We start from the raw sequence: 18,309 nt of genomic DNA, 5'->3' as shown, positions 1-18,309 counted from the left end.
GTAAACGGGAGCTGTCCAAAGTATTTCAAATCGTAAGATCTATTTTCCGTGTGCATCCTTTTGAATATACGCCATATAAATCTGTACTTGTCGTTAGTACCTACCTACATCCATAATACCCGCGTAGACACGACCACTGACCATAGCAGTGTTGCCATCTTTTCAAAGTGGAATTATAGTACAGAGCCTCCAAAATTATAGTATTTGGGGAAAAAATATACTACGCGTTGTCATAAGTTAAGGGATTTTTTTACGTTTTTCGAACAATTTTTTGAACAAGTTCTCCAAATATTCGTATATTGCGAAATTATAGTACTTTGCACCAATTTATCAAACGGAAATATCGAAATTTTCGTACTTTTTACACATTTTTTCCGATATTCAAAATTATAGTATTTTGGGCGTACCTACTATACCTGTTTTAAATCGTACATGGTACGCGGACCAAAATTATAGTGCAAATACTATAATTATAGTACGGTTGGCAACACTGGACCATAGCTACCTGCCAACTCCCTCGCCTCGCCTCATCTCGCCTATACGCCCGTGGTAATTATTTGTTAGGTACACTCAGATATCGGTCACTATGAGTTGTAAGTTGTCATTCAACTGAAAAATGCATGACAACCACTTGTGGCTGTGGTCAGTGGTCGTGTAATATTGTCCGAAGCATTATTAAAGTCTTCGTCGCTTGATCGTGTCCACTTACAGCATTATTCTTTAGTCTGAACCACATCTCGAATGTCTTCTATTTTTTTTCCTGATTGAATTTCTAGTATGAATCTTTTTAAATATAAAAATGTATCATTAAAATTCTATTGTTAACAGAAATAATCAGAAACCGAAATTGTTATAGATAGTAGTGCCAAATCTGCTGTTGCATCTTTGCTAGAATATTAAATTTGATAACCGTGGCATCGGTGCTGTTTCGGAAAAACGAAGCGCTGCATTTACATTACACACATTCGGTTTATCTATTTAGTTTTTATAACATCATTGTTTATTACTGAAATGGCCGAAAAAGTCGTCTCACATCAATGTTTAATCGAAAATTCCGACAATAATTTAAGTGATTTTAGTAATTACCAGAACAGGGATAATGATGCTTGTATTGTATGTCTGAACACCAAAGTACATAGTATTAAAAAAAAATACTAATATTTTTGTATACTTATTTAATATTTTAAATGACGATTTGTTCGAAACTTTTAGCATAATATAATGCATTTTAAAATGGGTGACAATACTATTTGGGGACCGGCGGTTGGGAAACGCTGTATTTAGACTATATAATATTATAATAAAAATAATATATGTATTATTTTGATGTCATCGTGGATTAACGCCCATGATTACCATAGTGACCACAGAACAATGATAATTTAAATTATTAGTTCACTTGTTCCTTGAATATACTATCTACTATCGGTATTATCATTATCAGTGTGTATTTATTTAATTTGTATTTTTTATCATATGCGTCATTTCCAGTGATTGTAAAATTGGTACCTACACTTTTGTACACTTTTTTAATGATTGCGAATACATTTTAATGAATAATGATAAATATTATCGACTGAGACTGTGTCAGGGAAGACAATAATAATGGAAAATGCGTTACCTTTTGGGTGTGATTGTAAGATAAAACGATTCTCGAGTGTGGAGAAATATGGTATAGGTACATATTGTGTTGATGAATATGTTGGTTTCATAAACGCAACGCGCATTCAATATTGGCAATATTTTAGAACATTCAGCGGACTTTTTTCTTTTGCGTTTAATGACATGGCAAATAACTAGTAGGTATTGATTTTTTTTTATAAAAAGTGAAACAGAACTTAAAAAATAACAAATTTGTCTTGTTTATTTAGTTAATTATTAACAATATTGTTAATCTGGTATATTGCACTTGTCATTACAGAATATGCAAGTGATAACATAGTTTATCTCTCGCGTATTGCAGATCAAATCAACGAGATTTCAATAACATTCTAACAACAAAAACAACCTTATCTTTTACGTTGTGTTGCTATGTGCGAAACACTTCTGTCTTATACGTTTTCTTCAGGTGGGTGCCTACGAAATTGGATTTATATTCTTTTAAGATTTCAGTCCTCAATATCTACGCTACAAAACCTGTTCACATCAGAAACAATATAGAACATTAATTTGTCCAGCGGTTGTCCACTCGCCGAGCAACATATGACACAATATTAATCTGTTATTGTGTCTCGCTCTTAAATCCCTGTCTTTGTATTGTTGAATATAAAGTTATGGGGGTGAAATATGCTACGAATTAGCAACATCTATATAGATACCCAAATAAAAATATGAATAAGTGCTCTCTGATAGTAATATATAAAGTACATCAGGACTTCTTGAAGTCATTTATGTTTTGCGGAAACCCTTGCCGCATGGTACCTATATAAAGAAGAGTCTTGTGACATGTGAGGGAAAGGGATGTCAAAAAATATCGATTGTTTTGAGTTGGTTGGCAAAACAATACAGTAGATATCAATACGTTCTATGTGATAGCGATAATACTTATGTATTGATATTTCTTTCAGTGTGTCATCCCTTTTTTGGATTCATACATATTATTAGTATTACCAAGCATGCAGCAAAAAGTCAGTTCCTATCAAGCGGCAAATTTGATTACACAATTTTTTCTCCGATACCATCGCAATAATCAAACGAATTTGTCATTAAATAATAAAATGACATATCACGGAGTTCATGTTTTATTATTGTCTTGTAATAATTGCGATAGAGTACATACATTGTTTATTTATTTGTTATTTGTTGCGATGCGCATTATTAAATGATTAAACTACACAATTGTTTGAATCTTTCGCGGTCATTAATTGTCCGCGAAATGCACGAAGTATGTAATACAAAATATATTAAATATATTCATATCAGCAATTTATAACTAGTCAAAACACAGTATAATTTTATTTTTATAGTTTGGTGGTACATACCAGTATCATAACGTGTGTTATTAAAAGCGGGTTTACACGAAGGTTTTACGTATCCAATACAGTTATTATGGATACAGAGCATTGTCAGAATAAACATCGTGTTAATCTAATTGTTACTTGAATCGTAGAGTGTAATTGCTCATGATGATCGGTTAGTTTGCGAGTTTGCTTGTACAGTAGAACCTCGATTATCAGGACTAATTGGGGATGAAGATGGTTCGGATAAGGAAAAATCCGGATAATCGAAAAAAAACATAATTGACATGGAAAGACAAGTATATTCAGTATGAATAATTTTTATTTCTATAGATTTACATAATTATAGGTACATACATACACATAGGTATATTATATAATAAATATTTTTTTATTAATAAAATCAATTATCATTTTTTGCTGAAAGCTTAAAGCAGGTTCTACCACTTCTACCGCGTTACTGGAACTTACTAATGGTCTTTTCAAAAAATTGTTTTTCAAAGTTAACACATCTAAAGAATTCCAACTATCTGCTTCCATGTAGCAACAATCTTTAAAATATTTTTTTTGTAGAAGCTGATAACTGTTTCTTCATTATTTTCGTTTGCTAGCAATAATCGTCAAAGCATATGTTTTATATATAAACGTTTGCCTGTTTCTATTACACCCTGATCCATCGGTTGTATTACCTAAATACACTCTTTAATTTCTTTATTTCCTGATTTTTTCATAACTTTCCGCTCTGAGCTTCCATCTTCTGACATTAAACAATTAGTAAACTTATACACCCGATCCTCTTTTTGCACGGGGATACGTTCCAAAGACTACCGTGCAAAACAAAACCGTGTAAAATAAGATAACGTACCCATACAAAAATGGTAGACAGGTTCAATTACTTAAAATCAACCCAAAATACGAAAATCTTGAACTCAAAATAAATAGAATTTGTTTATTATTTATACATAAAAATACAGTCTTCGATTTAAATTAAATTTAGCATAGAGAAATATATTTATTCAGTGTTGCTCCTTGACAATAAACGTGCCCTTTTACTGCTGTTTTTCGTTGGCTTAATGACGCTGACGCCGAAGCACGCGGCGTGTCCTCTCGTATCGAAACCGAAGTGACTGACAAGTGGCGCCATGTATATACGTATGTATGCATGACAACAGTGGCGTGCGGTCCATTGCAACGCAATTTTTTGATAAATATGTACTTACATACATTTCTATTTTTATTCATTTTAGCCTTTTTAAACCGTGTTAAAGCAAAAAAAATCAGTGTAAATAAAAAATAATCATATTTTTTTTAAACCATGCAAAAAAAGCAGTGCAAAAAGAGGATCTGGTGTAGTTTCACTATGTTTTTTATATCCGAGATAGTTGACCATATTTATTAGATAGATAACGTCCCGAGTCACCGCGTTTCAAAGCATCGATTATATCCAATTTGTATTTTAATGAAAATAATCCGGATAATCGAGGTTCTACTGTATAATTAGGGCATCATGAACGACGATCCGAATACCGGCAATAGTAAAATGCGCGTGCTACGCTGCTAATCTTCGATAATATTGTTATGGATCACAGTCCAAGGTTTGCAAGAGTCGTGGGGAAAAATACCCATCGGAAATTAATAATTACAGGTTATTTTATGCATAATATGTACAGTTATAATGCAAACGATCAGTGGACTTTGCGCAACTAGTTGCCGATTCTCAATCGTTTAATGTGTAATATTAATGTATATCGATGGCATTACTCATTTTGAGCCTGTGAGAGTTAAAGTGAGATAATTTATTATCGACCACCGTTGACACAGGACACATCCGTACATAGAACATCTCACTAAATGGAGACGTTATAGTACAATAATTAATAGTAGTAGAGTTCATTTTAAATCACAGTCATCTATCTATCTGTTTACTAGATAATGAAATTTATATGAGCAAAACCAGATGCAATTATTGCGAAGGCCCTTTTATTATTCAGATGCTCTGCCCGTTAGTAGGCAATGTGGACAACAGATTAGTAATACTTTCTGGATTTTTAATTAACTATTTTTTTTATAGTGTTACATAGAAGTGTTTTCGGTCGAAGACGAAAACGAAGCCATGTCATTTAAAACTCTTGCGATTTTCATTCAAATTCGAGTCATTTTATACAATAATAAGTTAAAATGCGACTTCTACACCCTAACCAACGTGTCGGAGCGCTGTGTGCAGAACGAAAACGTGGGGAAACGGCATAAGAGCTTACGCCCACTACGACAGCCAGACATTGAACACGTTCAACGGCTGGCGGGTGGGCTAACCACCAGACAATTACTTCAGCGGTACCCCCGCTTTATCTCTTCATACCCATACAGTATACACTCTACGGGGACTGCGTGTGGTTGGTTATGCCCATCATCACGCCTTCTAACATTGGCACGTGGCGGGAAATTTTCAGAACCACTGACACAGTTGATATCATAATAATTATTAATACGGTCTGCAGTCAGAGGTCGGCAGGTACGCATCGTCATCTCATTTCAAATGACCCGAGATAAAAATAAAAATAATAGTATTAATTATTTTAATATGACATGCTCTTGGACTCTTATCTCTTATCGCTCGTTTCGGTTGACCTTTGCTTTTAACCGGTCAATGGATTTTGATTTTGTTTCTTAATAAAAATAATATTACTCACCACAATTACGATATTCGCCTGTCTTCAATAACTTAAAGCAGTGGCCCACTTTGAACCGTGATTGGACATTGCGTGACGTTCATCAGACTGTGGGTCCTCAATATTTTATATTTCCTTGTCGTCTTTGTACCCCTTTGCTGTTTGACTCATTGCTTATTGTTTATCGCCATTTGCAGTGACTTCTTTAAGTTTATTATAATTTATGTAATCGTGCAATTTTTTATTTTATCTCTTTATTTGTGTAATAATTAGTGTTGTCGCTAGATAATAAATTTTAACTGATTCAATCAAGTCTTTAAATCAATTTAATATAATATATATGTATTAAAAAAAACAGTTTATTTTTGATAGATCTATTCTCCCTATCTTATAAATCAGAATTAATAATAATTATCAAATAGTTTCGTAAACAAGCCAATCGGCTTAGAATCTTTTGTCGTTTTTGTTCAATTGTGTCGTATCGTGGCATCTTTCAAAGTCACAAAACAAAGATTATTTAGGCTCTTTACACAGCGTTTGTTAGAAGCGCCACGACCACCGGTTTCCTATCTACATAGACGTTTGAAGACGTATTAGCGCCACTTTTTGGATTTGACGCGTATGCCGGCGTTTTTAGGCCCTTAGGCTGTTGCACGTGTTTTAAGATATGTACGAGTATCTCACTATCTTTTTGTTTCATTGCATATTAAATTGTTATCATTTTATCACCCACTGACATTTTGCCACGTGCCTAGATATTATAAGGTTACATCATAAAACCGCGATATTATATTTTATTTAAAAACTGCTTCAACGAATTTAGGCATTCGTGGACAAATACCGAGCATGCTGATTTGCAGAACGTGGGATTAATCATATCGATAAACCATACAAAACGGAATAAATAATCCTACTTCCAGGGACATAATATTATATACATATTATATTTTTCGTTCGAATTCGCTTCCAGTTATCGCTCGATGTTTTACCGTCAACAATGGTCACGAGATCGATGGTAATTCTATATAAAAATACAATATGTACCATTTTAGAATAAATCTTTTATGAACTGAATGGGGTTCGAATTCACATTTATCGCTTTAGCGAGAGCTTTATCAATCATTCTACCGACTCAAGTACTCAACTCCCATCACTGCCAAGATTTTTATACGGTTTTTTTAACACTGTATATTTCTAAAGATGTTTCAAAATGATACCTAATAAATTCAATATTATTATGAACTTGGCCTGTTGAATATGGACTACTTTCAATATTTATACTGCGTTATTCTATTTCAGCCGAGCGCTAGTTCGTTCTTTTCAGAATATTTTTTTCAGCAAGTTATCGACTGACATTTTCATGGCTACGTCTTTCAGGCATTGTGCCAAAAAAATAATGTTTTTACTAGGGGCACTACATTATGTCTGTCGGCACGATTATGCATTGATGCAACAGTTTCTCCCAGCATCAATAGCATCATTATTCTCGATATATTCGCGATTTTTATCGTTATATTGTATCGCCTCCCATAATAAAGCTTTCTGCCATCGAACAAATTAATAAGATAGAAATGTGAAAACCAGTTGCCATAGACCAAGGATTTGACGCCTCGTTCGCTTTATTACATGCCAACAACACAAAGCACGCAGACCGTCGTCAAATAAATATAACCGATATTGAACCACGTTTCGCTGACGTGACAATGCATTATTACGATACAGACATAACTATTATAATATTGTTTAATACTAGTATGACGTTCAAATATATCCCTTATTTCTCGACACTAAAGATTTAAAACTTGTTACAGCCTCATCAAGAAGGCAACACACATCTTATTATTTTCAATAATGTTCTAGTTTTTATATTCTGATTCTGACCCAAGAAATGTAATATTTATACGTGTTATGTCAGATTCATAATCACTTTCACATTATGTGATCCATATAACTTTTTCCTTGGGCACTCGTCGACTGTTTCGCCGGGGTATACACCTGAAAGGATGTATTGAATTATGGAGGGGAATCACGCGGAAACATGTGGATCACCGCGATCACCGGCTGACCGTTTGACGCAGGGGGAGGCAAACTTTTCGGATGAACGGCCAAAATTCAGGAATTCAAAATGAGCGGCGGGCCGCAAGTAAAATACTATTTTTATATGTCTACACTATTTATTAACTAATGAGAGGAATGGAACTGTTTTACGTCTTTTAACATTTTTTCAAATTCAGGTGTTAATTTTGTAGTTGAAAAAGGCGTTAAAAGATAAAAACGTGAATCTTTTTCAAAAATATAGTATTGCTCGCGGGCCGCGGGCCGCGGTTTGCCCGTGCCTGGTTTAACGGCTTGACCAAATCAATTGTTTCAGTGTCATCAAGAAACGTAGGTGCGGGGGGTACATTTTGTTCATTCCTTTGAAAATTCTAATTTGTCACATTTTTCTTTACTTAACACGAACAGCTAACGCGAGACACTTCTAGTGCGCTTATTTTGTATTATTATTAGATTTATTAGATATAAATAATATGAGGCATGATGCGTGCTTCAGTAAGCAAGGATCCTTTATCAAAACTGGGTGCTGCGTTGGGCAATAGTTTTGAAAATTTGGTTTAACAGCCCTATAAATATAATACTCATTCAATACCAATACCATTCTAATAATATTAATCCATTATTGAACATTATGTTCCTATTTCAAAAATGCAATGTAATGTAGCGATTGTAACAAAATATAATATATTATATTGCTTCCTTCATTGTGGTCACATGGACTTAGTACAATGTACATTTTGTAATTAAGACATTTACGTGTCACTTAGTGGTTACTTACTCGGTTTTATTTATTTATCGAAGCATGGCGTAGATACTATCGGTGTCTGTGAACTCCCAGAGTTCGATATCGAAAGTGAAAAAAAAAAATCGAACTTTGTCTCGGCGTTCACAAAATGCTTAGGTGGGCTGCCAAGATAACAAAACACCTCTCGTTGCGCAACTTTGGTGATATCGCGATACAATCTTGATTGGACAGGGAGAAACGGTGTTTTAATCAACAAATTAAAATTAAATAGCAAATGTTTTTAATTAAATTTTTGTGATAATTATTATCTTCGTCGAAAATGTTATATTTATAATATATATTAAGTACCTACTGATTTTAGGTTCAATTGAAATTGACTCATCTTGTAAACAAACTTTTTGATTTAATAAAATGGAATGTCAAGAGTCAATTAGTAAGTTATATGTAGGTACTAGGGATTGAAATTCCGGATAGAATCTTTATTCCCGGGATTGGTGAAAATATTGGTGTAGGTTGTAGGTATACATAAATATTTATCTACTATCAATGAACCATTGGAGACAATTCTTAAGCTAAATACATATCTATATCTATTATTATAACAAAATAAATTATGTAACTATACAATTATGGTACCTAAATGTTAAATAAATAAAAACAATTGTTAGTTATTAAAGGAGACTGAATTGTAAATATAAATATTAAATGGTGGATGTAATTTTAAAATGAGAAAATTAATGTTAAGTATAAAGAGATAAATTGCAATAATATTAGTTTAGGTATTTAGTTTATTTATTATCGAAAACTGGCCTAAGTAAGTAAAATTATATTGATGTTAATCTTGTGATTACAGCATTGTTAATTCTGGGATTCGGGTTTCTGCAATCCCTAATATAGATAATCTCAGGCGGCTCTCGTGGTGCAGTGCGTAATGCGCTTGCCTTCCACCCGAGAGTTCCTGGGTTCGATTCCCGGTCAGGTCACACAATATTTATGTGTTTTTCTCAAAGCCTGGGAGTTTGTGATTGTTCAAAATTACTAACAACCACCTTGTACGAAAAAGCAAGAACATGGATATTAATATATATATATAAAAAAAAAATATAGATAATTTACCATAAAATTGTACACCTACATACTCTATAATTTTTTGCATATCGAATTCTTTGAGGTTATTGTAAACATGTTCCGACGCAAGATATGCTCCAAGATTTTTTTCATAATATTATTATCGTATGTTACAAATTATAATAATATTATGGAAGACAATGTCATCCAATGGCACCGCGTTACGTAATAGCAATAGTAATCTGTGCATACATCTCGATTCGCGAAGTAGAACAGTACGTAATGCTTAGATTTTAGATCAACAAATTCAATAGGTTGACAACTATACTTCGAAGGTTGTATGTATATAGTCAGGTATATTTATGTAAGTGTTTTATTTACATTATTTATCGAATAGCCTGAAATTATTTGATTTGCCGTCGCTGTTGTTTTTTGCCTCAAGCGAACTCCAAACCAATATAGGTACGTATGCCCGCAAATAAATTATAAAATAGTTTATAAACCTTTGCCGTTACACAGATGCACGTGCACAAAAATTTGTTTGAAAGTTTGCGCATGTCCGCATCGCTATCAAATTAAATTCAGTTTGGAATGTCTATATCGTACAAATATGTACAATTTTATCAACGTTGCATTCCACGAGGCCAGGCATCGGTACTTCCGATGAAACAGTGTATGTACCAATATAACTTTCCTCCCAAATATGGCCACCCTTGTTTGTCAGTACATCAAAAGTACATGGTCATTTGTACAATGTGTATTTGTTTATGTACAGATATATGCACGTTGGTCTGGATTAGGCTTCATGAATAGTAAAATAATATGTGTACGGTGTCATAATGTCATGTATTGACTATGAATATAATAATATGATAAATACCGCACCTTATAATAAATAATAATGCTATGCTGTTAATGAAAACAATTCGAAAATGTCTAATGTTTTTGGCTAACTTTGGTGAAAGCTGTAATCTATTTGCCTGTAACGTTTTCCTTTAAAATCAGAAAACTTTTCTTTTAGGCCACGTCGAATTAGTAAAACATTTAGGTCATGGGAAACGATATTATGTCGTAGCTCACGGACTGTAATCATGTTTCTTTCAGTCAATAATAATACGATAAATATAATATGTACCATTACACGGTTTGAAGTCTTCGTTTTGTTAGTACAAATAGAGTTTCTAAAAAAAACCATAATATTATTATTATTTGGTTTATATCTATATTATAGTGCATGCTCTTTTGGTTACTTCACTTTTACATTATCAATGACTTTTGCAGTTGTTTCGCATTTAATCTCGAAATTGAAATTACTTATACTTAATTAATTAAATTGCACATGTCTTGGTTTACCTACATATATACATATATAATATATAAAATATACGTTGTTGGGTAGGGTAGGTACATAGATTTTTATTTTATTTTATGAATAGTTTTATCATTAAAATGTATGATTGCAAAACGATTTTGGAAAATTTCATAGTTTTAACGTAAGATTATTTAAAAAAAATATTTAAAAAAATCGCAGGGGGCGATCACCCTTAAATACTAATGTATTACCCGAAAGCAGTGTTTAGTGATTACCTAGTGATTGATATTATATGCATTTCGATCACAGTATTATTTATTTATACAGCTATTACTGTATTATAATACCGGTTGATTTCTCAAAGTCAATAAATGGACCTTGATGCTGTCAATTGAACATTTCCAAACCACGTGAAGTATCAACATTCTATCTATATCAATGAATATTTCGCCAACACCATAATAATTCCATTTAAATAGGCAATTTATTCCGCTGCAGGCTATATTGTTTAATAATGCATAGATATCATTCGAATAATTATTTGAATTGGTATGGTAGTTTAATAATATTAGTTTATAAATAATTTGCGTACCAAATAATATTTTTAATTGTTAATAGTATGTACCTACCTGTATATTAATTGGGTCGAATGTATTGACAACTTATTAATTCATATGTATTAATGAATTGTCATTTTTGTAACATTATCATTATTCATTAGAAAATGAGTGCAATGGTTATTATTGTCACACATTTGATAGGGATAGCGTGTATTTTTAATTATATAAAAAATAAATACAAAGTATGTTTATTCCTTCGATTTTTTAAATTTTTATTTGTTATAAAGTTTGCATATTTTTTTAGATTCGATTTTAATTCGGTGTTCCTTTGTTTGACTTTTACTGGTGTTTAAATTATTTTCATTCCCAAGTATTGAAAAATGTGATTGGTATTGTTTTTTAAGATACATATAATATCGGCCAACGAAGCGACCTCGTGCGAAGCCGGGTACTTCAGCCAAATAATAGGCAGGGCGTGTTTCATTTATTAGATTAGATTCCACGTTTTTAAAGTACATTAGTAATACTATGTATACATTGTGAAGTGTACATTTTAAATCAATGGAATCGATGAAATAGGCTATTCTCTTACTGTTTATTATAGATAATAAACAATAATTCATCTTAATTTTATTAACGGTTAATTTAGATCAGAAATGAAATGATTATCTTAACTGAAAGTGTGAGATGGTGTCTAGACCGCACTATTTTCACTCGAGATTGTGAACCATTAGTAATATAGTTAGCGTAATATTTAATATGTAACTACTCGCTATACCTAACTACATGAAGATAATGAAGATTTACAATGACACTTGAAATAAAATTTTACGATAAATTCCAGTACCTAGGTAAAACTTTTATAGGTTAGGTACCTACCTACAAATTACAATGTATTCTATTATATTAATTTAAAAAAACATTAAAGCTGTCATCTGAATGAAAATGTAAAGACTAAATTCATACTAAGTTTCTAATTTCGATTGTAGGTAGGTATATGTATAATTTAGGAGGATAATAAAAAGTAAATCACCATGTTCGCTCACATTCTGTCTGACTGCGGTGTACTAGTGGAGGTTATATTAAGGTTCTTCACGAGAAGTGGTGGTTAAGTCATTTATCCAACCTGTGTATTGGATTGAAGGATATGAAATTTTGTCACCCACGGTATCAAAACAAAATAATAAATATATCCTTATTTTTTTACGGTTCTAGAAACGGCCACTCGATTAGAAGTGGATGTTTAAAAAATCAATCAATTTCCCGTGTGATTATATTTTTTGCAAGTCATAATTTAATACAATTAGTGTACAATGAATGTGGCAACCCTGTCACCGCTGATAACAAACCGTCTTTTTCGCGTAAGCGCCCTACCCACAACAGCGGCGGTGTCGTTTCGGTGAGATCTTGGAGACGTCGTTTTATCAGCGTCAGTAGCCGGGCCGTGTTAACAGCACCACCTCGTGTCTCCGCAACTCGCATCGAGTTGTCCCTCCGGCTGTTTTTCCGACGCAAACGGAAAAACAACGCAAACTTGCCTACTGTTTGTTAACGCGAAGCGCGTGTTTAGTTACTTGTTAAGTGTTTTTCTTTTAAACCCAATCGAAGATGTACATCGATGAAGAATCGTAAGTTTAAAATTTTCAATTATATTCGCTTCGTACATTTAAAAAACATTATGTAACAAAGTAACACGATGTTTCTTTTCTCTGTTTTCTTATCTATTCTACTGTGTCATATCGTTTTAATGTGTAATGTTTTTTAATGATTTCTCAATCCAATAATATTCAAATATTTTTGTGATTCAATTATTTTAATCAAACCTTCGCATGATAATCACGTTATACGTCAGTATTGTGAGAAGCAAACTCATGTTAATAGACCAGTTTCTTAGTGTTTAAATTTAATAAAGATACCATATAAATGTTGCTACATTTGCTGAATAGATAGATCGTTGCCAAAATATTTAAATTTGCATGTCGAATTGATGATTATTATATATTATGTAGTATTGTCACCTCGTTTCGTTTCGCGGTGGAGTTCTATTTGGAAGACGCGAATGTGAAAATACACCAATGCCGTCATTGAATAAGTTTTTTATGTGTATTTATCATGTCGTTTGCCAAGAATTGTATGATTCTCCCGTGTGTGTTTTTCGACATTTTATAAGCGTCACAGTGCTGCAGATAACATCGTCTCAACGCGCAACGACATTTTTGATGTTGCAAAGTAAATCCCTAGGTAATATTGCATTCGCAACATGCTTAACTTCAATTAGCTGATAAAATTGCCGCCCAGTATTCAACTCGCTTGCATAGTAGGTTAGGTAGGTAGATACTTGGTGTTGAACTCATTCCGGTATTCATACCGGGAAAGGAAGCGATAGATAATAATTGGATTGTATAATGCAGAAAGCAACCAATCCACTCGGGCGCATATGCGTTCATGGGGTCCATAAAGACAAATGATAATTATCAGATAAACCACCCAATTCCAATATAGTTGATGAATGTAATATTTTATAACAAATTTAGACCTGTCTTGAAACAGCAAATTAAACGTAATTATTAATCTATTTTTTTTGCAATGGCATTTGGATCTACATACTGTGTAACTATGGAGATATTTTGTTGACGCTACCTTGTATCTGAAGCTCATATTTTTTTTAAAACAATTAATTGCACCCAATCGATTAAATGAAGCAGAGGACGACGCAGCATTTCGCGATTGGTAACGGATGCAGTCCGCCAAACTGTTCCGTTTAGCTCTAGCAGATGGTAGAGGAAGGATCTTCGTGATGGTGATCGACCCCCGTTAGGGGATGGCGCGATAAGCAGAATAATTAATTGAACTCGTACTGGCGGGTTATTAAAGCGAGCTCTCTTTGCGAAGTGTTATCTCCCATGATGTGCATGTGTTGATGATCCTATTCGTGTTTCATCAAATGGTAATCTGGATTGGTCTGATCTCACTCTGTGCATGTGTCATAGTTGAGAAGAACCCTATCTAATTACAATCGTAATTATTTGTATTCATGGGATGGTTTTTATATGCATAACGCCATAAAAATAATAGTTGACTTCTTTTTGAATATTAATAGTTCCCACTCCCTACAACATAATGACATGCAGATAGATGTATAATATATTTTAGGAGGCGAAAAGAATAAGTAGGTACTTATATTCTGTACAAAAATAGATGCATTATAATATACCTAGTATGTTTCTCATGGTGGATATCTGCCATATAAACGCAAGTTCAATTGTTAACATGGTTTGGCTTACATACTATATTTTATTATATATTCTCGTTTGTGATGTTTTATTGAATTGATAACATCAACTATATAGTACCTATTGTGTACAAAAGTAACTACTTAGGTACGTCAAGTCCGGAACAAGTTTTTCAATTAGCGGACTACTAATATGCTCCAAGTTTGTTTGCTATTTCACAGTATCAACACCGGGGAAGTGTGTTATTATGAATGTAGGCATGTTGCAGAATACGACTGGTTTAAGTGACAAGTCAGCTAACTAGAACACTGTTGACAGCAAATTTACACCGTAAAGTCGTTACGTATTTGAAATAGTCCAATGCTATTACCAAAAATCATCTCGTCTATCAGTGCATGATAGAAATATATGTATCTAATCGTCTACAGTCTACACAACGAGTCATTGAATAAAAATAAAAACTTATACCTACAACTTGTGTATGTAGCCGGTAATTTTAATTAAAATCGAGACCGGTTTCCATTCTATGCTCTCCAGGTAAAAAAAAGTAAATGTTCAAACTATATTATCAAAATAATGCGGCCAAGGAATTTGAATTCGTCCTTTACTATTGAAACCAACAATGAGGCATATTATTATCAATCTAATTAAGTATTAGGTATATCCTTCAAATCGATATCATTATTTTAATAAACGTTATAATTCTGTCAACTATGTCGTATTTACAATATTATTTCTTTTCCTACATGATTTGTATTTCGTTAAAAAAAATACAACGAAGTAATTAATATACCTACTGTTTTGGTGAAGGTTTATGTACTTTTTTGTTTTAGGTATATTACGTAGTTACTTTGCCATACACTGGTATATTATTATCTAATTATGGCAGATAGAGAGCCCTCGGTGGTTTTCCTATATAAATTATGGCTAAACGTCAGACAGCCTGCTGCTACCATATTTATTGACAGTTTGTATGATAATTATTAATTAGTAAACATGGAGTCTTATTTAACGTTATCTTTCTTTCTTTCTTTCTTTGCTGTGATAAAAATAACACAACACATGAGATATTTGCGAACATGACATTGAAATTATAAATGAAAATATCTCTGAGATCTAAAATAGACATACAAAGTTTAATTTTCATCTATTATTAAATTTCTTGGCAGTAAATTATATAATACATGTTTCTCGAATTGCGTCGTGGACATTTTTTCCACTCCATAATGTCATAATAATAGTAATAAACTGTGTTGATAGTTACGCCAATCAGAACTTTATACCTAATAGGTGCATAATTTACCTCAGTATCTTGGTAGTTGTTGGCGCGTATTTCTGACGCGTTTAGATTACTTTAATGCATAGAAAATAATTCTGCAAATCAATGGTTGCCTGCCACATTAAATTTATCTGTGTCAAAGGATAGAAATTACAAAGTCCAAAATATTACTTTGTCATAAATAATATTTTACAATCACACAACATCTTACGATATTTTTATTACAAATCTTTTTAAACGGGCGATTTCATAAACGTCACGCGAGAAAACCTTTTCGCTATTGTAATGTATTATCATTCATAATAATATAATATATCGCTTTCTTGGAACCAGACTGTAGTGTCTCGAAAAAAATGCAGTATTGATTAAACAAATTTTATCAGTATTCAATCCTCTATCCAACGTTAAAAGGTAAAACCGTAATTTTATTTTAATTTAATTGTGTTCTGGATTTATTCCAGCGCTCGAAATGGAAAAGTTTACGAACCGGAGCGCTCAACAGTTTTCTGAACAACAATACATAGTTATCATAGTTAGAAGACATAGTTATTAAATTTTATGTGTATTTCATAAAAATAAGTATGTTAGATTTTCTATTATATGGCCTATCTAGCTCAGACGGTCAAATATTTTTTCCACGAGACGGAGCGATAATTTTACCGATTTCACGAACAGGAACGGCGCTCCGGTCCATTTCGAGCCCTGATTTATTCACAAAAAATCATTCTTCTAATGGAATTATGCTCATGCACTGGAATAGACTAGTAAAATCACACTCAAAAGTCACACTCACACTACAGTTGAGTGGTAGCTTGAAACGTATAACTTTTAATTTGCTACATCTACACAACAGCTGTCAGACGTCAGTTCAGTGTGGTTTATGGGGTCGTTGGTTTTTTTTTTACCAAATTTCCACTACCAAATAATTTATTCGTTGATTTTATGGATTTGTTTAAATCTTTTGATTCAAATATCTCAAAACATGATTTTTCACATACTTTTATAGACTATAGAGTATAGACTTTAGTCTGATTCCACGACGACGATATCAACCCATTCTTTTTTTGCTTAAATACGGGCAAAATTATAAGTTTTGGAAAATTCAATTTTGCCAAAAAGAGGAAAATGATGGCTTCTATAATGTGGCTATCTATAGGCATGGACGGCATGAATGGTTATGTTAAAAAAATTGAAATGACTGTCGGCCACTGTAAATCAAAAAAAAAACATTAAGTAATCGTATGTCAATAATTGAATTGGCGTATAAATTGTAGAACAATAATTTATTATTATTTTAATTTGAGCTCGCTCCGGGGTTATAATCCATCGATTTAGTACTTACCGATGTTTTCTGACATGTGTTACTTTATAGTTTGTCCGTAATCTAATAATTCTAATTTTGGATACATTTTCATAACATTACTAACTATAAGTACCATTTTTTTTTTTAATTTATCCGCTAATTATTTATATCGAAGAGTTTTTTTGCACATCGCTCTTAGATCTGAGCGAACACGTTTTAAAATTTTCTAGTTTTCACAAAATAATCACTTTCCCGCCTAAGCAAGTAGAATATAACAATATGTGTTGTGAAAAAGTAAGTAGTTCTTCATGGTTCTAGCCTTTGACCATTCATTCGTATGGAATGTTTACCTACAACGTAGTTACCACTGACTTTGACCAATTTAATAATAGTAGACTATCAAACGATCCCGTGTCTACGTAAATATTTGATTATCAAGTGTTCATTGACACCTAACTAGGTAAATACCTATAAGACAAATTCACTATTTCATGGATCTAAGATTATGATAACATGATTCAAAGGTTGAGAGGACAGATAATACATAAACAGACACAGATATATAAAAATGATAGGATCGCAAGATTGTAGAGATACGTTGTATCAATGTTTTTGTTTTATACCTATGTACGTATGAGAATGGGAATTGTGAATCGTGAATGTTGTGTTAAAATCAATAGTTAGAAACAGCTGGCAACATCGTATTACTAGAAACTGAGAAATAATAAAAGGTAGTTTCTTACCATTTAAGCTACTCTCTTAAATTGGTTCACGTACCTTTGGTGTACGCGCAGCTCGTATATAATGTAGGGTACATGATAATCGGTTAGACGTATTTCGTATCTGATTGGTAGAAGACTTCTCAGGGCAAAAAAAACTCTTGCATCTGATTCTGAAAAGAATATAGTCTCTTGGCACCTCGAAAGAGCTAAATAAATAATAACACACGTTTCGAAAAGCTTAAAAAATGTTTATTATATTTACCAAAAGTTGAGTACACCGGTCTATGGCCCAAAGGGAGTTTAGGCCTGTTTAGGAAATACCGACACAAGTAATTGACACGGCTTAATTAAATTAATTGCCAGGTAATGCTCCAGACCAGGTGGGACTGTGGCATAGTATTGGGAG

At 32.8% G+C, this 18,309-nt stretch overlaps 1 protein-coding gene across 2 annotated transcripts in view; it reads left to right on the top strand.

Annotated features, from left to right (window-relative positions):
• Positions 1–18,309, top strand: part of Acsl (Acyl-CoA synthetase long-chain) — a 61,444-nt gene that overhangs the window by 28,350 nt on the left and 14,785 nt on the right. Inside the window, exon 1 of one of the 2 annotated variants that reach the window (XM_085956016.1) lies at positions 12,799–12,994. The exons of the other annotated variant lie outside the window; for it this stretch is intronic. Within the exon in view, the coding sequence (XP_085812142.1) occupies positions 12,975–12,994 (20 nt within the window). The 5' untranslated portion in view covers positions 12,799–12,974. Of the gene's footprint in view, positions 1–12,798; positions 12,995–18,309 lie in introns of those variants that run through there. 2 annotated transcript variants of the gene reach the window in all.

Source organism: Rhyacophila brunnea, unplaced genomic scaffold, assembly GCF_057557595.1.
Source record: "Rhyacophila brunnea isolate RB1 unplaced genomic scaffold, BYU_Rbru_1.0 scaffold_5, whole genome shotgun sequence".
NCBI classification, from domain to species: Eukaryota; Metazoa; Arthropoda; class Insecta; order Trichoptera; family Rhyacophilidae; genus Rhyacophila; species Rhyacophila brunnea.
This window is presented reverse-complemented; position numbering and strand designations above follow the sequence as displayed.